This window comes from Oncorhynchus kisutch, linkage group LG27 (genome assembly GCF_002021735.2).
Source record: "Oncorhynchus kisutch isolate 150728-3 linkage group LG27, Okis_V2, whole genome shotgun sequence".
Taxonomy (NCBI): domain Eukaryota; kingdom Metazoa; phylum Chordata; class Actinopteri; order Salmoniformes; family Salmonidae; genus Oncorhynchus; species Oncorhynchus kisutch.
The window spans coordinates 37,189,880-37,211,279 of NC_034200.2; the positions used below are offsets into that span (position 1 = coordinate 37,189,880).

Below are 21,400 nucleotides of genomic sequence, written 5' to 3' on the forward strand. Positions count from 1 at the left end.
AGGAAGGCCCCAAAAATGGTCAAAGACTCCAATCTCCCGAGTGGCACAATGGTCTAAGACACCACTGGCCCAGCGCTGTACGGGTTAGGATTTGGCCGGGGTAGGCCGTCATTGTAAATAAGAATTTGTTCTTAACTGACTTGCCTACTTAAATAAAGGTTAAATTAAAAAGACAAAGTCATAGACTGTTCTCTCTGCTACTGCATGACAAGCAGTACCGGAGTGTCAAGTCTAGGTCCAAGAGGCTCCTTAACAGCTTCTAACCACTCAGACAGCTGAACAATTAATCAAATCACAATTAATTGTCACTTTACAGATTTAGCTGAAGTATATATAAAGTATATAGAAATACAATATATAAATACATTTTACTATGTTAATACAAGATACTACAATGTTGCAGTGGAACGAAGCCTATAATCTTGATAAAAAAGCAACATCTATTAGCGAGAAACATTGTATTTATTATTATTAAGCCCAATGCTGGACGAACGGGGCCTAACTTTACCTACATGTACAAATTCCCTCGACTAACCTGTACCCCCGCACATTGACTCAGTACAGGTACCCCCTGTAAATAGCCTCGTTATTGTTATTTTATTCTGTTACTTTTTATTTTACTTTTTTACTTTAGTTATTTTGTAAATATTTTCATAACTCTATTTCTTGAACTGAATTGTTGTTTTAAGGGCTTGTAAGTAAGCATTTCACAGTAATGTCTTACACCTGTTGTATTCGGTACATGTGACAAATAAAATTGGATTTGAATTGCAATTTGTACAATATGTTACGAATTTGCAATAAGTATGATATGTTACAAATGTAATATTTTTGTGGCTACCGTTAGCTAGGTGGCTAACACTTACATTACCTAGGCTAAGGGTTAGGGTTAAGGTTAGGATTTAGGTTAAAGGGTTAAGGTTAGGGGAAGGGTTAGCTAACATGCTAAGTAGTTGCAAAGTAGCTAAAAAGTAGTAAGTAGTTGCAAAGTTGCAAAAGTTGTTCATGATGATATTCGAACACGCAACCTTTGGGTTGCTAGATGTTCGCATTTTACGCCAACTAATCCACCCGAACAACCCCCCTCCTTTCATTTTTACGTTAAGTAACCTTCTGTCTTATGTAACCATACCAAACTCAAATTTGCGAGTCCCGAATGTATTTTTTCTAGTCTATGAGACCAGGCTGGCCATCTTACCCTCAGGCCCTAAAATCTAAAGTAGAGTCCCTCCTGGCCTATCAAATATCTTCAGAGTACACGTCACTTTCCAACAACCTTATGTTCCGTGAATGGCTACAGTGCCAAAACTTTGATCAAGTCTGACCAAACACGTGTCGCTAAGGTCTTCTATCCTATATACGCTCACTAGTGTTGCATAAACAATCATGCTAATCTTTTCACACACACATTCTTAACCCCATAAATCCCTGGCAGGTTGCCTAACATGGACCGTGTAGCGCTTTGCTTCAGTAACCCGGCCCACCGCTTACAAATCCACCATGGATTGACCTTAACATTCCACGGACCCACATCAACAACAAAGGCAAGAGTAGGTACAGCGTGGTAATCTCCTTCATCCCTTTTGCCATTCTCATTGTTGAAATGCTGGCTGGCGAATCTGGACCTTTTTTTTCCCCCACTAAGCGCTTTTATTATTGATTTGACATGATTATTATCTGATTTATCCTTGATCCAGAAATGCTGTCCGGAGGCTTCGTATGTGTGACATAATTACAGAGCCTCCAGAGGCTTGCAGAGGCCAAATTGATCTCTGTTTCGACGATGCGGTGCGCCTCACAATTCTTGTAACAATACGGAGGGCTCCGTATAGTTCCGTATAGCTCCGTAAAGTTCCGTATAGTTCCGTATAGCTCCGTATAGTTCCGTATAGTTCCGTATAGCTCCGTAAAGTTCCGTATAGCTCCGTATAGTTCCGTATAGCTCCGTATAGTTCCGTATAGCTCCGTATAGTTCCGTATAGCTCCGTATAGTTCCGTATAGCTCCGTAAAGTTCCGTATAGTTCCGTATAGCTCCGTATAGTTCCGTATAGTTCCGTATAGCTCCGTAAAGTTCCGTATAGTTCCGTATAGCTCCGTATAGTTCCGTATAGTTCCGTATAGCTCCGTATAGTTCCATATAGCTCCACATTGACATGATTGGTTGACGGTCGGTGAGGGCGGGAGGTTCCTGTATAAACACAAACTCACTTCCTTGACAACTTCCTTCACAACAGCCCTGCTCTGCTCCGTGAAGCGCAAGAAGTATGAAAGTCCTGACTTCTACAGAGGCCCTATCACAGTATATGCTATACGGCCCGGCCCATTGCAGAAGTCAGATTGACCATGCAGAGTCTTTTAGCTCTTTGCATCTATGAGGGAGGAGGTGATGCCAGGGGTTGAGGGTCCTCGCCAGAAATAACCATGGTCCCTTTGTGTAGACTACTGATACCTCATTTATCAACCTTGCGAACATTTCTCACTAAATTCTGGTGTATGTGGAGTTTCTAGGATTTTCCTGCGTTACAAATTATTGGGATTTATCACTGTTGCACGCAACATATATGCATGTTTTCATTGATAAATCAGAAACACAGGCTGTTGTATTTGTGCGCCCATGAACAAGTTTTACAACCCCATCTTGAAAACGCACTCTATGCACCTTTTATGGTAACAAAAAACGCCCTCATTTGCTGTACGATTTGTAGATGTTGGAACTGGGCCATGATAGTTCCTAAAAGAGAAGCGCAATGGCAAGTTTGATCACATTTCTGTAGAAGTGTGGGCAGAATGTGCAATTTTTTTTGCAGTGACTTTTTCATACTTAAAAAGCATGCCTATAGCAAGTGCCAAACACTGGCCGCGCATTCTGCAACATTGATTGATTGTCTAGTTGAGACATTTAAAAGTAAATGCTTCGGCCATCACTTTTATACAGAAGATGAATTGTTATTCAGCATTTTGTTATCAATACATAGTGTTTTATATCTTCTGCCTTGGTGGCTCTGAGATTTAATAGGCTAAGATGCTGTGCTCCTACTGCACAGCATTACTGTAGCCTACCCATACTGTCAAATATTTTAAATAGGCTACCGGTCTATTTACTTTTGAGCATGCTCTGCTATTGAGGGATGGATAAATGGTAGGATAATATTTATCCTGCAATATATTATTTAGGCCTATACAATAAAAGTAAAATAAACATATTAGGCTCCATGCTTCTCTGCGATCTCCTTACTAAATGTAAATTCATTTCTGTTATCATTAGGCCCACAGTTTATGAAATATTTGTATTAATTTACCATTATTATAATTCTTGTGCATCAAACCACCTCCATTTCCCCAAAGTGAACAATACAATTGATTAATCACCAGAAGTACGCATGGTCTGAGGTATACTTGGAGATGGGCACACTTTCCTGGGAAAACTGGGGCATGCTGGGTGTAGAGTCTTTCTTGTGTGCACACACCTTTTGATAAATGAGGCCCCTGGCTCTCTGGGTCCTTTAAACCGTCAAAAATAGGTAGTCAGAGATGTCAACACTTCCACTTAACGCTGACATGTGCAGTATGATGCGGTTACAATGCGTTGTAAAACGTGTTATAAGAATAACACTTTTTTTTTTTTTTACTGAGAATTCTTAGCGATGCCTCAGCGATACCCTCATTATAACTGAATTTCAGTGTGTTCAAAAGAGGTAAACCCCTGCCGTGGGTTCTCCAGAGGGGACTAGAAGTGAAGTCAGCTGGAAATACTTTTATGTCTTCTTTAGTGTTCTTTATGAAACAGAATCAGTGTGCCAGGAGCAGTGTCGATTTGGTATCAGGGAGGGATGGGTCATGATTTAGTCCTCAGATGGTTCCCAGTGTCGATTTGGTATCAGGGAGGGATGGGTCATGATTTAGTCCTCAGATGGTTCCCAGTGTCGATTTGGTATCAGGGAGGGATGGGTCATGATTTAGTCCTCAGATGGCTCCCAGTATCGACTTGGTATCAGGGAGGGATGGGTCATGATTTAGTCCTCAGATGGCTCTCTTCCACTTTAATGGAATGAAGGTTGAACTGAAAGGGATGGTAACGTAATCAGAGACAGACTGACACACACACACACACACACACACACACACACACACACACACACACACACACACACACACACACACACACACACACACACACACACACACACACACACACACACACACACACACACACACACACACACTGCTTCTGTATGTAGGAGTAATATTGAGACTTATGTCGTCCCCTTATTGCTCTCTTTTGTGTGTGTGCGCGTGCGCGTGCGTGTGTGTGAGTCTGCCTGCTTCTGTGTCCTAGTCTTCGAGGGCTTTCAGAGTCACCTGCTTCACCATACGACGGATAGTTAAAGATGAAAGTCGTACCTCAAGCAGATGCAAACACTCTGTAGTGGGTGACGACAACATCTCCACATGAATTATGCTGTGTAATGAACTCCCCCCCCCCCCGTGACATCACATGATTCAGCACTTATCTGTACTGTGGATCCACCACCCCTAATCCAATATAATAATGTATGATTATCACATGTTATACATACATAATATATAAGTGTCATATCATTCCCAACCAGGAAGTGTCAGAGGATACCTTTAATTAATGAACATCCTCCATCTAGTTTCTCCTCCCCAGTTTACGGATGTACTATTTCCGAAGGCAGTAACCTTGCAGCAGTGACCTTGTTGATGTGAACCATGCTGACACTCCTATGCTCCAGTGGTGAGACGGAGTATATACACTTATCTCTTATCACTTGAAGGAAGAGAGGGGTGCATCTCAATAGTCTGAGGTGATGCCCTCTCGGTTCAGTAGATGTAACGGGTCAGGGACGAGGGATGATGAGGAGAGGAATCACCCTGTAACCTATTGAGATGCATCCATGGGAAACAGGAGGATATGGGTCCCATTTGGATTATACAAAAGTGAGAGAAACTTTAAACGAGACCAACATAATGTCAATACTTGACCTGAATTTGCATAGCATCACAATAATGGTGTGGAAAATGCTGACTGTGTCAATTTACTTACGGAAATTATTTGGGTTACACATTAGGGGGATTTCCAAGTGGACTCTGCCTACACGATATGGCAACCCCCACTATCTGACCACGGCCAGAACACAATCTGGCAACCCTGACCCTCAAGTGCTGCGTTGGGATGTTCCTGCGTGTCTGAACATCATTGAAGGGAAATTTGTCAAGATATTGTCCTGTTATCTAAATACCAGGTACCAATCTGGCAACCCTGACCCTCAAGTGCTGTGTTGGGATGTTACTGTGTGTCTGAACGTCATCGAAGGGACATTTGTCAAGATATTGTCCTGTTATCTAAATACCAGGTACCAATCTGGCAACCCTGACCCTTAGTCGCTGCTTCTAAAAATCATACGCAGTCTCATGATAACTGCTATATGTTATTCTCTGTTGAGGAAAAACTCTCCACTAACAGAGAAGCTCTACACTGTTTTAAGTGTTTATGAATGTTATCTAACTTCTATCGAATATGCGAAGCAGTGAGTGAACTGGGTCAGTGTTATTGGGCTTGGCACTCGCACCATTGTTTGACGGTAATTGGACACGGGTCAGTTTCGCACCACTGTGCTGTTAGCCCACCGAGCTAAGGCCTAGGCTTTCACTCGGGGAGCTAATGTAAGTCTTCAGATCTCAGGAAAAGTTACTCATCACGTTAACCAGGTGGCCACTACCGTAATAGACCATGGTAACACCAGCTAAGTGTTACAAGATGCTGCCTGTCCAGCTGAATGGGTTTTCTCCCCCTGGAAAATACAGCCATTGGATGTTGTGGTCTTGCCAAGGTGGATACATCCTAATCTCGTCTAACCCATTCAGAACACGGCAATGCTTAGCAGTGTTTTCATGATGAAGCTATCTCACAGGTTTTCATGATGAAGCTATCACACGTTTTCATGATGAAGCTATCACACAGGTTTTCATTGTGAAGCTATCACACAGGTTTTCATTGTGAAGCTATCACACAGGTTTTCATGATGAAGCTATCACACCGGTTTTCATTGTGAAGCTATCACACAGGTTTTCATTGTGAAGCTATCACACGTTTTCATGATGAAGCTATCACACAGGTTTTCATTGTGAAGCTATCACACAGGTTTTCATTGTGAAGCTATCACACAGGTTTTCATTGTGAAGCTATCACACAGGTTTTCATTGTGAAGCTATCACACAGGTTTTCATTGTGAAGCTATCACACAGGTTTTCATGATGAAGCTATCACACAGGTTTTCATTGTGAAGCTATCACACAGGTTTTCATTGTGAAGCTATCACACAGCTTTTCATGATGAAGCTATCATACAGGTTATAATGATGAAGCTATCACACAGGTTTTCATTGTGAAGCTATCACACAGGTTTTCATTGTGAAGCTATCACACAGGTTTTCATTGTGAAGCTATCACACAGGTTTTCATGATGAAGCTATCACACAGGTTTTCATGATGAAGCTATCACACAGGTTTTCATTGTGAAGCTATCACACAGGTTTTCATTGTGAAGCTATCACACAGGTTTTCATTGTGAAGCTATCACACAGGTTTTCATGATGAAGCTATCACACAGGTTTTCATCGTGAAGCTATCACACAGGTTTTCATTATGAAGCTATCACACAGGTTTTCATGATGAAGCTATCACACAGGTTTTCATTGTGAAGCTATCACACAGGTTTCCATTGTGAAGCTATCACACAGGTTTTCATTGTGAAGCTATCACACAGGTTTTCATTGTGAAGCTATCACACAGGTTTTCATGATGAAGCTATCACACAGGTTTTCATTGTGAAGCTATCACACAGGTTTTCATTGTGAAGCTATCACACAGGTTTTCATTGTGAAGCTATCACACAGGTTTTCATGATGAAGCTATCACACAGGTTTTCATTGTGAAGCTATCACACAGGTTTTCATTGTGAAGCTATCACACAGGTTTTCATTGTGAAGCTATCACACAGGTTTTCATGATGAAGCTATCACACAGGGAAGGAACCAAAGGGAGTGACATATATAGGGAAGGTAATCAGGGAAGTGATGGAGTCCAGGTGCGTGTAACGATGGTGACAGGTGTGTGCCATAACGAGCAGCCTGGTGACCTAGAGGCCGGAGAGGGAGCACACGTGACATTGTCTCATGGTCGATATGGTAAAGCCTTTAATATGGTTAGGGTCAGGACCCTGTGACCTGTCCAGGAAAAACCCTAACCCTACTTATAACTGTTATATTATTACTTTGTTAGGGCCCTGACCTTTACCCTGGTCTGGTGACGTGACCCTAAGTGTGTAAATGATATTGTGACGATTGATATTGCATATGTCATTATTATGGACTTATAATCACTATGTAGGAAGTACAATGGAGATGTTCATTGATATAATTTAAATCACTACCCAAAATAAAATGTGCATGATTGAAGAAGAAAAAAGTGACCTAATATACCAATATTAAATTTGGTCAAGACGAACAATACAATTCCTGTCCTTTTTTTGTTGTTGCAGGTTATGCTTCTCAAAAGTCCTCTGTTGAGTCAGAAACAGAGTGAAAAGGGCTAAGGACTGCGTCACAATATACTGCCCTGACCTCGTGACACCGCACGGAGCCATGAGTAACCCTAAGGATGCCAGCGACACCAATGTCGCCGCCAACACCAAGACCGCGGTCACGTCAGCCGTGAGTTTAAACTTTACATCGATACACATGAGCTATTCTAGACCAGGGTTTCCCCAAACTCGGTCCTCGGTGACCCCAAGGGGTTCACGTTTTGGTTTTTGACCTAGCACTACACAGCTGACTTAAATAATCAACTAATCATCACGCTTTGATCATTTGAATTAGCTGTATAATGGTAGGTCACAAAACAAAACATGCACCCCTTGTGGGTTTAATTTTTATTTTTTTTACCTTTATTTAACTAGGCAAGTCAGTTAAGAACAAATTATTATTTTCAATGACTGCCTAGGAACAGTGGGTTAACTGCCTGTTCAGGGGCAGAATGACAGAGTTGTACCTTGTCAGCTCGGGGACACTAGGCTACCCTGCCGCCCCGGTTCCGAGGACCGAGTTTGGGAAACGGTGTTCTATACACACTCTCTAAACACACATTATTAGACATTTATTTATGTATTTATTTGTTGGTGTTTTACTTATTGGTCAGGTAATGCTTACATTGCACCAGTAGTACCTGTAAAGCCAATTTCATGCTCTATTACAAATGAATCAAAAACTAAAAAACGTTTCTTGAGACAGTGCTGCTGTGTCGTGACCCCAACGAGTAAATGTGGTTGAAATGACATCATTACAACCATTATGACATTTCAAACAATTTTGCTCAGTTTTGCCTGCTGGGGACATGAGATAAACCCCACTAACTAAGACCCAGTTTTGCCTGCTGGGGACATGAGCTAAACCCCGCTAACTAAGACCCAGTTTTGCCTGCTGGGACATGAGCTAAACCCCGCTAACTAAGACCCAGTTTTGCCTGCTGGGACATGAGCTAAACCCCGCTAACTAAGACCCAGTTTTGCCTGCTGGGGACATGAGCTAAACCCTGCTAACTAAGACCCAGTTTTGCCTGCTTTGGACATGAGCTAAACCCCACTAGCTAAGACCCAGTTTTGCCTGCTGTGGACATGAGCTAAATCCCGCTAGCTAAGACCCAGTTTTGCCTACTGGGACATGAGCTAAACCCCACTAACTAAGACCCAGTTTTGCCTGCTGGGACATGAGCTAAACCCCGCTAACTAAGACCCAGTTTTGTCTGCTGGGACATGAGCTAAACCCCGCTAACTAAGACCCAGTTTTGCCTGCTGGGGACATGAGCTAAACACTGCTAACTAAGACCCAGTTTTGCCTGCTTTGGACATGAGCTAAACCCCACTAGCTAAGACCCAGTTTTGCCTGCTGGGGACATGAGCTAAATCCCGCTAGCTAAGACCCAGTTTTGCCTACTGGGACATGAGCTAAACCCCACTAACTAAGACCCAGTTTTGCCTGCTGGGACATGAGCTAAACCCCACTAGCTAAGACCCAGTTTTGCCTGCTGGGGACATGAGCTAAACCACTAAGACCCATGAAGTGTTTCGTTTTTTTCCCGCACTGTTGGCTAGTTCCTCTCAGACATGGGTGATATGTGGTGGTACGACGCCCACACGCCAGCATTCCTGCCTAGATTTACTTATTAATACCAGCTTTGACTTAACCCCAATGCTCATATCGGGGGTGGGAGGGAGTGCTTGTGGGTGGGCGGTTAAGGTGGTCGTGATGATGCTTGCGTGACTGGGAGTATGTGTGTGTGTGTGTTTGTCTGATAAAGGCAATTTCCTCCCCCTCTTGTCCGTTTTGATCTTTGAGGGCTGGTTGCTCTCGGTCAAACAATAGACGTTAATCTGAACAATTGCAGCCCAAAGAAACACCTTTCATTACTATGGCAACCTGACGGACCATACACACCTGTCAATCACTGCTGGGATTGGTGGGGCATTACCACTCACTGGCCTTTAGCAAGGTTTTGTTAACCATATTCTTCTCCCCAATTTCATGATTACGATCTTCTCTCATCGCTGCAACTCCCCAACGGGCTCTGAGAGGCGAAGGTTGAGTCATGCGTCCTCCGAAACATGACCCAAACCAAACCGCGCTCCTTAACACCCGCTCGCTTAACCTGGAAGCCAGCTGTACCACTGTGACGGAGGAAACACCGTTCATCTGACAACCGAAGTCAGCCTGCAGGCGCCTGGCCTGCCACGAGGAGTCGCTAGAGCGCGATGAGCCAAGTAAATCCCTACCGGCCAAACGCTGGGCCAATTATGCGCCGCCCTATGGGACTCCCGGTCACGGCCAGTAATGACAGAGGCTGTAGTGGCGCCGCAACACTGCAATGCAGCGCGTTAGACCGCGCTGCCACTCGGGAGGCCAGAATTGAACTTTCAGAGGCTGTGTGGAATACACTGAGTATATCAAACTTTAGGAATAGCTTCCTGATATTGAGTTGTACCCCCTTTTTGCCCTCAGAACAGCCTGAATTCTTCGGGGCATGGACTCCACAAGGTGTCGAAAGCGTTCCACAGGGATGCTGGCCTATTTTTACTCCAATGCTTCCCACAGTTGTGTCAAGTTGGCTGGATGTCCTTTGAGTGGTGGACCATTCATGATACACACGGGAAACTGTTGAGCGTGAAAAACCCCAAAAATATTAATATTTACCGCTTTTTCATGGTATCCAATTGCTAGTTACAGTCTTGTTGCATCGCTGCAACTCCCGTACGGACTCGGGAGAGGTGAACAACAAAGCCACACTGCTTCTTGACACATTGCCTACTTAACCCAGAAGTCAGCCGCACCAGTGTGTCGGAGGAAACACCGTACACCTGGTGACCGTGTCAGCATGCACTGCGCCTAGCCCGCCACAGGAGTCGCTAGTACGCAGTGGGACAAGGACATCCCTCCCGGCCAAGCCCTCCTCTAACCCGGACGACACTGAACCAATTGTGCGCCGCACCATGAGTTTCCTGGTTGCAGCCGGCTGCGACAGAGCCTGGACGCGACACCCAAAATCTCTAGTGGCACAGCTAGCACTGCGACGCAGTGCATTAGACCACTGCGCCACTCAGGAGGCCCAGCGTTGCAGTGCTTGACAGACCGGTGTGCCTGTCACCTACTACCATACCCCATTCAAAGGAACTTAAATATTTTGTCTTGCCCATTCACCCTCTGAATGGCACACATACTTAATCCATGTCTCAATTGTTTCAAGGCTTTAAAAAAATCCTTATTTAACCTGTCTCCTTCCCTTCCTCTACCCTGATTGACGTGGATTTAACAAGTGACATCAATATGGGATCATATCGTTCACCTGGATTCACCTGGTCAGTCTCTGTCATACTCTGTATATTGACTCATGTATTCATTAAGTCAAGTCACAATGTCATCCTACCAACAGTAGCCTCTATGCATACTGATTCTATAGCCAGCAGAGTACCTCACAGAGTATCTCATTAACTTAAACAAAAAAAGTTTTAATGTATATGTCAGTGTGAAAAAATGTTATTGTGTGTAAAATGACTAAATAATTAAAAGCTAGAGCTTTTCCAGAGCTCTAGTAATTTCACCAATGTTGTCGTTCACTCACTGTCCGTGAGTCTGCTTCTTCAAGGAGTTACACATTAGCCAGGCTTAATTTCAGTGTTGGTACTTGACTGGGAATGACAGTATTACCATAAATCTATTTTGTTTTATGTTCCTTGTGAGGTGTGTGTTTGATTGAGAGTCACAGTTTGTTTGTTTAGTGTGTGTGCGTGTGTGTGTGTGTGCGTGTGTGTGTGTGTGTGTGTGTGTGTGTGTGTGTGTGTGTGTGTGTGTGTGTGTGTGTGTGTGTGTGTGTGTGTGTGTGTGTGTGTGTGTGTGTGTGTGTGTGTGTGTGCTCTGCATGCGTAGAACCCCAAGGCGGCCTGGTAATCTGCACAGAGATTATATGCAAGTCCCAAATGCCACCCTATTCCCTACCCTACTACCTTTAACTAGTGCCCAATGGTCACTGGACAAAAGTACTGCACTATATAGGGAATAGGGTGCCTTTTGGGACGCCGGCTATGAATCTTATACGGGGGTCATTATGTCACTGGACAAGGTCTACTTCCTGTCTGGACGGACTACTCTTGCCATGTGACCACAGGCTTTCCAAAAAACTGCCCAAACGTAGCTTTCCCCTGCAATTTTAGATTGCCTTTTTGTTGTAATGCTCGTCATGAGCAGCTAGCGTCCTTTCGCTACGTGACTGTGACAGATAGCTGACGCTACATGGACTTCCTGCTTGAAATCAAGGTGAGTGCCCTGGGGGTTGTTCCAGACAGCTGGATCAATGAGTTACCGGCTAACTGTTCAAAATTACTAATGACTTAATATAAAAAATTTAAAAAATAGACCAAAAAATGTACAAGGTATAATTGAATCGACAACCAATATCCAAATATAGCTTTCTTAATCAACCAGAAAATCAAGATTTATAACCCACAGGACACACACTGGTTGAATCAATGTTGTTTCCACGTCAGTTCAATTAAGTGACGTTGAACCAACGTGGAAAAAACGTTGAATTGACATCTGAGCCCAGTGGGATGTGGCTGTTTATCAAAGTTAGCTGACTAACTTAATAATTATATGGATGTAGCCATCGGGGTGAACAACATTGACAGAGGCATCAATAACAGTGTTCTTTCATTAAATGATTTAACTGAAACAGTTTAATAAGTAATTTCTACAAATGATTGAATGGACTTGGTACACCATCAATACCATGCATATGGGGGGAAAAAGATTCGACAAGAAAATCACCTTGAAGAGCTTCATATTTTATATTCAACATAGTTTTGATTTCATTCTATTAAATTATTTCATCACAGCACAATTATGTATTTGTCCAGACAAGCTGTACTGAGCCAGCAGTGTGATGCCAAATCCCTTCACTTTTTGATAACTGTTTTTTTACAAAACATTGATTTGCTGTTTCCAGTGAAAAATGTTGTTTCCAACCTTTAAAGCTCATACACAGTGGTATAATCACTAAGGACTGTAGTTTTGTGAGACTCAAGGTCTCCCCCCTACAAATGGATAACTGGATAACATACTGTAACTGGGCAAAACTGAACGTTTGTTTACAAGCAACCTTCAAGATCTTCACACATTCATCTCAATCACAACCCAGCTAATATCACTCAATCACTGTGAACACAGTAAAGAGAAAGCATAATAAGTGTATCAGGATAGTTGAACGTGAAGATTACCACAACCCCTCTCAATCAAAAAGGGTTTTAGTACGCATTTATGTGGTTAACATTGTGTTCCAAAAAATGATAACCCGGGAATTGAAATAACATCACGGATTGGACCCCACCACCGCAGGGGGAGAAAAGGCCACGGAAGGTTCAGACGCAGTTACATAACACCACAGCAGACTCTTAACCACCTGGTTTCCCAACACAGCGGGTCAAACCAAATGTCTCTGCCTTTGGTGGGAAAATGAACAGCAACACAGCCTAGAGTTTCAAATCTTAGTGAGCAAAGTAGCTGTTGACTATGGTTTTGATTCATAGGTACATCAGGTATCTGGGGGGTGGGCGGGGGTGGTGGGGGGGGGAAGCCTACTAGTTAGAGCATTGGGCCAGTAACAGAAAGGTTGCTGGATCGAATCCCTGAGCTGACAAGTTCTGTCAAAAAAAATCTGTCATTCTGTCCCTGAACAAGGCAGTTCACCCACTGTTCCCCCAGTAGACTGTCATTGTAAATAAGAATTTGTTCTTAACGGACTTGCCTAGTTAAATAATGGTTCAATAAAAAAATATGCATGTATTCACTAAGATACGAGTTGGGACAACTGTGGGTTACAATATACAACAAATGATGTAGATGCCAGCCAACCAGCGAAATTAAACATATCAAGTTATCACGTAACTGTAGTAGCAGTGCCTGCCTTCCATAAAGGATGGACTATCTATAATACAGAGGCAATTCAATAGCAGGTCTCAGGAGGCCATTCCATTTCTGTGCAGGCACTGGTCAGATGATGCTAAATGTAACGCTACACAGCCATTTGAGCTAACGTAGGCTAATGCGATTAGCATGAGGTTGTAAGTAACAAGAAAATCTCCCAGGACATAAAAATGTCAGATAGTGTCAGAAAGCTTAAATTCTTGTTAATCTAACTGCACTGTCCAGTTTACAGTAGCTATTACAGTGAAATAATACCATGCTGTTGTTTGAGGAGGATTGCACAATTTTGAACATGAAAAGTTATTCATAAACAAACTAGGCACATTTGGGCAGTCTTGATACACATTTTTTTTTAACAGAATGCAATGGTACATTGGATCAGTCTAAAACTTTGCATATACACTGCTGCCATCTAGTGGCCAAAATCTGAATTGCAACTGGGCTGAAATAATACATTATGGCCTTTCTCTTGCATTTCAAAGATGATGGTAGAAAAAAATAACCTTTTTTTTTGTATTATCTTCTACCAGATCTGTTGTGTTCCATTCTACTACATTCCTTTCACATTTCCACAAACTTCAAAGTGTTTCCTTTCAAATGGTACCAAGAAAATGCATATCCTTGCTTCAGGTCCTGAGCTACAGGCAGTTAGATTTGGGTATGTCATTTTAGGTGAAAATTGAAAAAAATGGGCCAGATCCAGCTAATATCATATTTACTTAACTGTAGAAGACTAGTTCATACCAGCTAATATCATATCTACTTAATTGTAGAAGACTAGTTCATATCAGCTCATATCATATCTACTTAATTGTAGAAGACTAGTTCATATCAGCTCATATCATATCTACTTAACCAACAGTGCAGTTCAAGAAGAATAAAACATTTACCGTGTAGACTAAAATAAAAAGTCATAATAAAAACACAATAAGAATAACAATATCGAGGCTCTATACAGTGTGCGGGGGTACAGGCTAGTTGAGGTAATCTGTACATGTAGGTGAGGGTGAAGTGACCAATCATAGGTAACAAACAGCGAGTAGCAGCAGTGTATAAACAGGATGTGTTGGCTCCATTAAAAAAATAAAAGTGGTAGTCATTTTACAGACTGTGGCTTTAAATTGAACCCCAAATAGTGTTCAAATGTTTTTCTCATAGATATTGTATGTAAAAAGAAGGTGTAGGTGAGGTGGGTGACTTTCAAGAGTAGAGTACAAATTATCAAGCAAAACAAGAAATGAATCCATGAGCTCATATTCAACAGATTTAAGAGGTTGTTTAGGCAAGAGCTATAATGGCCTCTATTGGAGTCAAGTGTTACTGATTAAATTAAATGAGACACTTTAGTGCATGTGTGTGTGTGTGTGTGTGTGTGTGTGTGTGTGTGTGTGTGTGTGTGTGTGTGTGTGTGTGTGTGTGTGTGTGTGTGTGTGTGTGTGTGTGTGTGTGTGTGTGTGTGTGTATATATATGCACTGTGATGACTGATTTTTAATCATTTTTGAGACACTTTTTCTACGTGTGTGCTGTAGTATATTTGTACGATATTAAGATATTTACCCAAGTAGCACTAGTAATTAGGTCTTGTATGATTTGGATTGTTCACTTTTGTGACCTTTTCATAAAATGTACCCGTAGTATCACTCAGCTGTTTTAAGATTCCCCCTGATGCAAGCATCTGAAATGATATTGCGAATGGAAATGTCAAGCTCTGAGCAGATGAAAAATGTGACTTTGTCGTCCCGTCCCTGAGGAGCTGTGTCATGAAACAAGATGGCTGCTTAATAGGGGACCTGAGGTTAATCCTTTGTGGCGTGAAAAAGTTTATTGTTGTGAGGATGTGGTCTGTTGATTTATCTTAGGACTCACTGCTCAGAGAGGGCATTGCTGAATCACAGGGAACAAGTTTGAATTTCACTCACTGAGTACCTGCCCGAAGGCTGATATACTGTGTGTAGCTATGCTAGCATTAGCTCAATGGTACCATACCTTTGCATTTGCGATTGTGGCTCTGGTTAGCATTAATATTACGATAACCAACCCATGAATTTGGGGTATTTGTTTCCCCCCTATAGATTGTGCTATGAGTTTTAGACTATGTTTGATTAAGTCAAACTCGTATTAACATAGATTGTGGCCTATTTGATTTAGTTTTTTGTTGTTGTCCTGTATTTATTTTATATTTTATATTTTATTTTAAACCCTTACGAAGGTAAAATGTCTAAACAACACCAACCTAAGTACCAAAAGGTTTCAGGCTTGAGCTCAAACTAAGTGACTTTTCCCTTCCTTTTATCTAACCTCGTAGCCTTACCACAAAGAGACAAAACCTCAGAGACACTACTGTTTATGTAGCCATGGGGGTTGCGTTAACCCGAAAGGAGGCCAGCCCTGGGCCTGTATTCATAACGTTCTTCAAAGTAGCTGATCTAGGATCAGGTACCCTCTGTCCATGTAATATTATTTATTATGATCTAACAGGCAAAAACTCCTACTCCTGCGAATATGAACCCAGGCATCGGCGTGGGGCAATATTTCCCCTGCTACCCCGAGGTGGGCCTCCTCTGAAAACAAACTCTGTTGGATGGACAGAAAGCACGCGAGCCACCAGTGAATCCTTGTGATAACATCCCCTAAGTTCCATCCTTATGGATTACATCCCACCGGCAGCAGGGGGCTGTAGCCTCCACCCTCAGCCCCGTTGTCAGAACATAAGTCAGTTTACTGTTCGTGGGGGTGATCTGGTTCAGTTTCATAGCATTTCAAATTGTTTATTTGAATAGGGACAGATACAATTAAAACATTGACACATTGAATATACAAACAGACGGAGATGCATTGCATCATGACCCTTTAAGCATATGCTAATTTGCAGTGTTGTCTCTAAGATGAGAATGATAGGCTTGTATCTGGTCATCACTGTTTTCTTAAATGTTTTTTTATGGAAAAACTTAGTCTCATAATGATGCGGTTGACAGTTGGGGTTGACTTGTTAAGATCTTGATATTGTTTACAGGTTGGAAGTACAGTGCTTGGTTACAACCTATGAATTTTATACATCTTATTTTAGTAGAGGGCAACATTTAAAAACATATTTTTATTTAACTAGTGGCAGTCAGTGGCAGTATTTGTTGTTTTGTTACCACTTTACCTGCATTTTCTTGTTTTCTTCTTTTAAAAAAAACGTTGATTTAACTAGGCAAGTCAGTCAAAAACTTCTTCATGATTGGTGGGTCCCCTGCGGGATGGTTGAGCTAATGTAGGCTAATGTGATTAGCATAAGTTTGTAAGTAACAAGAACATTTCTCAGGACATAGACATATCTGATATTGGCAGAAAGCTTAAAATCTTGTTAAACTAACTGCACTGTCCAATTTACAGTAGCTATTAAAGTGAAATAATACCATGCTATTGTTTGAAGAGAGTACACAATTTTGAACATGAAAAGTTATTAATAAACAAATTAGTCACATTTGGGCAGTCTTGATGCAACATTTTGAACAGAAATGCAATGGTTCATTGGATCAGGCTAAAACTTTGCACATATACCGCTACCATCTAGTGGCCAATATCTAAATTGCACCTGGGCTGGAATAATACATTACGGCCTTTCTCTTGCATTTCAAAGATGATTTTACAAAAAAATACAAAAAATATTTTTTTTGCTATCTATTATCTTTTACCAGATCTAATGTGTTATATTCTCCTACATTCCTTTCACATTTCCACAAACTTCAAAGTGTTTCATTTCAAATGGTACCAAGAAAATGCATATCCTTGCTTCAAGGCCTGAGCTACAGGCAGTTAGATTTGGGTATGTCATTTTAGGCGAAAATTGAAAAAACAAATATATACAGGTATATATATTGCAATGAAATGCAGTACTTGAAGAAGTATCAAGTCAGTCACCTGGCATGTACCAGTGACTTTGTCTCCCCCTGGTGGTGTCTATGATGCCATGCACTTTGCACTTCCTTGTCTACCAATGATATCCTCTAGTCTTCAAACTGAATTCTGCACCTCAAAGCAAGTTCCACTGAAATTTTTTCATGGTTCCCCTCTAATCAGGGACTGATTTATACCTGGGACAGCAGGTGTGCGCAATTAATTATCAGGTAGAACAGAAAACCACCAGGCTTCAGACCTCGTAGGGTCTTGAATACCCCGGCTCTATAGCATAGCACATGAGCTGTTTAATGACGATGCACATTTACTGTTAGCAATTATGCTATTGACATGCCTTTTCTTGAATGTCCTAACAAAAAGTTGCTCTAGATGTAATGTAATGTAATTGTAAATCCGTTGTGAAATCATCACTAACCTATTTCCACCCATACCCTCCTCCCCCCGTCGCCGCTAGCCGGTCCAGCCGCCGCCCTCTCCTCGGCGGATTGTCGATGACGAGGACGAAGAGCGGGACCTAAACAAGACCCTGGGAGTGCAGCGGTTCCAGCAGATCCTCCACCCGCCGGCCCGTGGACCACCAGAGAAGCACCGGGCCTATAACGAGGAGGACTTTGAGTGTGAGCCACCCACCCAGCCAGCCAGCCAGCCACCCACAGCTGATTTAGCCTAGTTACCTCTCATATCTATTCAATCACTGTTTCATGCAGTGACCATATAGGGCTATGTAATTACATTGTGTTTGGAAATAACCTGTATAGACAGAGACAAATGTGGCAAATGTGTGCTTGCTTAATATGCGGCAGGGTAGCCTAGTGGTTAGAGCGTTGGACTAGTAACTGGAAGGTTGCAAGTTCAAACCCCCGAGCTGACAAGGTACCAATCTGTCGTTCTGCCCCTGAACAGGCAGTTAACCCACTGTTCCTAGGCCGTCATTGAAAATAAGAATTTGTTCTTAACTGACTTGCCTAGTTAAATAAAGGTAAAAAAAAAATATCCCTGCCAGTTAAATACCAGAGCACTTGGATAGGGAGCCATCTTCTCTATGGTAAAATCAGATCAAATCAAAATGTATTTATCACATGCGCCGAATACAACTGGTGTACTGTAGACCTTAAAGTGAAATGCAACTTACAAGCCCTTAACCAACAATGCTGTTCAAGAAATAACAAACGTTTACTCCAGTTATTCTCCTGACCCTGTGGAAATGACCACACTACTGTAGGTTCTGTTTCGCTTTACTTCCTTGTTTGCGTTTGACATCAGTCATATCAATCAATGTCTCCAGACCACCGCCACTCCTCTCATCACATCCACCACCCGCTGTCCAAACTTCCCCCGGAGGGGAAGAAGAAGAAGAGCAACAAGAGGAAGAAGGGAACGGGACGGAGAAGAGGATCTGGGGCCGGAGGAGCTCCCACCATAGAGGAGGACGAGGAGGAAGAGGAGGCGGAGGAAGAGTCCTACAGCCAGTACGATGGAGAGGGAGGGCAGACCACCACACCTGATACAGACATGGACACACACAACGAGGATGTGCAGGTGGAGTCACAAGCTTATAATGGTTTATACAGTACAAAGGGTATACACACCATACATACTGAACACACACACACACACATACACACACAAACACACACACACACACACACACACACACACTATAAGACACACGCACACACACAAACACTATAAGACACACAGACACAAACACACACACACACTATAAGACACGCACACAGACACACACGCACATACTATAAGACACACACACACACACTATAAGACACGCACACAGCCACTCATACACACACTATAAGACACACACGCACACACACACACACACTATAAGACGCACACACTATAAGACACACACACACACACTATAAGACACAGACACACGCACACACAGACTATAAGACACACACACACACACACACTATAAGACACAGACACACACACTATAAGACACACACACACGCACACACAGACTATAAGACACACACACACACACACACACTCAGCTCCTTTCTTTCTGAATAGGTAGTCTTCTTCCTCATTGACCCTAGTCTGTCCTTTCTGTAGTTCTTTGTGTCTGAGGATGACTGTGCCAGTGCCACTCCTACTCCCACCCCAAGCCAGCCTGGCAGTGCCAGCTTTCCCAGACACCTCACCATCGTACCCGAGACTGCCCTGGGCACCGACCTGCCAGAGGACGCCACACCTACTGAGTGAGCAACACACACATGCACAGATTGATATAGCAATACACACACACAATCACACATACTGTACATACAAACAGTAATACAAATTCATACAAATTCACACAGAGCCTCTGTCTTTATATCTGTCTGTCTGTCTGTCTGCATGTCTGTCTGTCTCTCTGCATGTCATTGCCATGGTACCAGTAAGCCAGTGGACTCGGTGTCGGCCCCTCACAAAGGGAGGAACGGCCTGTCCTCCTTCCCCTCCCGGGAGTCCCCTAGCCCATCCACATGGGGTTCCATACCTCCCTCCTCCAGAGCACCGCCCCCTGGTGGTAGCCGCAGCTATGACCTGCAGGAGCGCCGGCGCTCGGGCAACATGACGTGTGGGCTGCAGGAGCATCACCAGCGCCAGGCCACTGACGACAGTGAGGCCCAGATGTTGGGGTCCGCCGACCTGGATGGGATCAAAAGTGAGTACCAATCAATCAGTCAGTCAGTCAATCGACAAATCAATCACATTTTTCCGAACCGACCTGGATTTCAATGACTACACAGAGGGATGATTCCCATTTCACTGTGACATCATATAAGGATTTAATGACTAAACTATTACCTTTGGTACTGTGAAATGTTTCAATGACTAAACTATTAACCTTGGTTCTGTGACAGCATTTCAATGACGAAACAGGGGATTCATTTTAGTATTACTACGACACCATTGCAGCACCATTTTAATGACTTTACAGGGGACTAACGTTATACATTACTGTGACATCATTGTAGCATTATTTCCATGACCTCACCTGGGATTAACTTTGATATTACTGTGACATCATAGCAGCATTCCCATGACTACACAGGAGATGAATGTTGAATATTCTGTGACATCATAACATTATCATTTCCATGACTACACATGAGATTAATGTTGATATTACTGTGACATCATAGCATTTTTTGTGACATCATAGCAGATCTTCCATGAAAACACAGTGGGATTAACTTTGATATAACTTCAGACTTTACTATGACATCACTTTAGCATCACTTTAGCATCTCTACATAGGGCTATCATCATTATGACCATTTTTGTATTTCTGATAACACTTTACTGTGACATCATTATATGGCATTAATATGAGACCATGCAAGCAAATGACATATTATTTTTGATATACAGTGCCTAGTGAAAGTCTACACATCTATTGCACAATCTTCAACATTTTCTGCCTTTGAATTTTTATTTCAAAATGGATTCCATATTTGTTATGTAATCCACAACCTACTCCACATTTTCAAAGGGAAAGAAAATTATAGAAAGTTAAAAAATATATTTAAAAAATAACCTTAAAATGTTAATACGTGGTACCTTTTGGCATTACAGCTGCGAATCATTTTGAATAAGATTCTACCAACTTTGTCCTACAACACAACTATGGGAAGGACGTACCCTCACAAATCACGCCTGACACGGCCAATGAAATACGCGCCTCGCTGAAAGTCACGCCTTCCACAGGTGATAACCCTGAGGCTCGGATGAATTGCTTACAATTCTTCAGCTCTTCACCTCGAATGATACATGCCACAAAACAAAAAATTGTGCCAACTAAACTGTCTCTTTGTCGTAGAGCGTTCTCACCCCCTGAATGTTGTGTGCTGGAGTTTGTATTTGTTTTGCTAGTTTCCTAACTACAATTCGCGATCATGCCCAGATAAATAAAAAGATACCCACGTTTGTTGT

The 21,400-nt window shown here is 42.4% G+C and overlaps 1 protein-coding gene across 3 annotated transcripts in view; it reads left to right on the plus strand.

Moving 5' to 3' along the window:
• Positions 1-21,400, plus strand: part of LOC109871953 (anion exchange protein 2) — a 57,867-nt gene that overhangs the window by 12,866 nt on the left and 23,601 nt on the right. For all 3 annotated transcript variants that reach the window (XM_020462999.2, XM_020463001.2, XM_031807055.1), the window contains exons 2-6: positions 7,563-7,734; positions 17,907-18,069; positions 18,738-18,991; positions 19,535-19,680; positions 19,861-20,129. In XM_020462999.2, coding sequence (XP_020318588.1) covers positions 7,666-7,734; positions 17,907-18,069; positions 18,738-18,991; positions 19,535-19,680; positions 19,861-20,129 — 901 coding nt within the window. In that variant the 5' untranslated portion in view covers positions 7,563-7,665. The remainder of the gene's footprint in view (positions 1-7,562; positions 7,735-17,906; positions 18,070-18,737; positions 18,992-19,534; positions 19,681-19,860; positions 20,130-21,400) is intronic.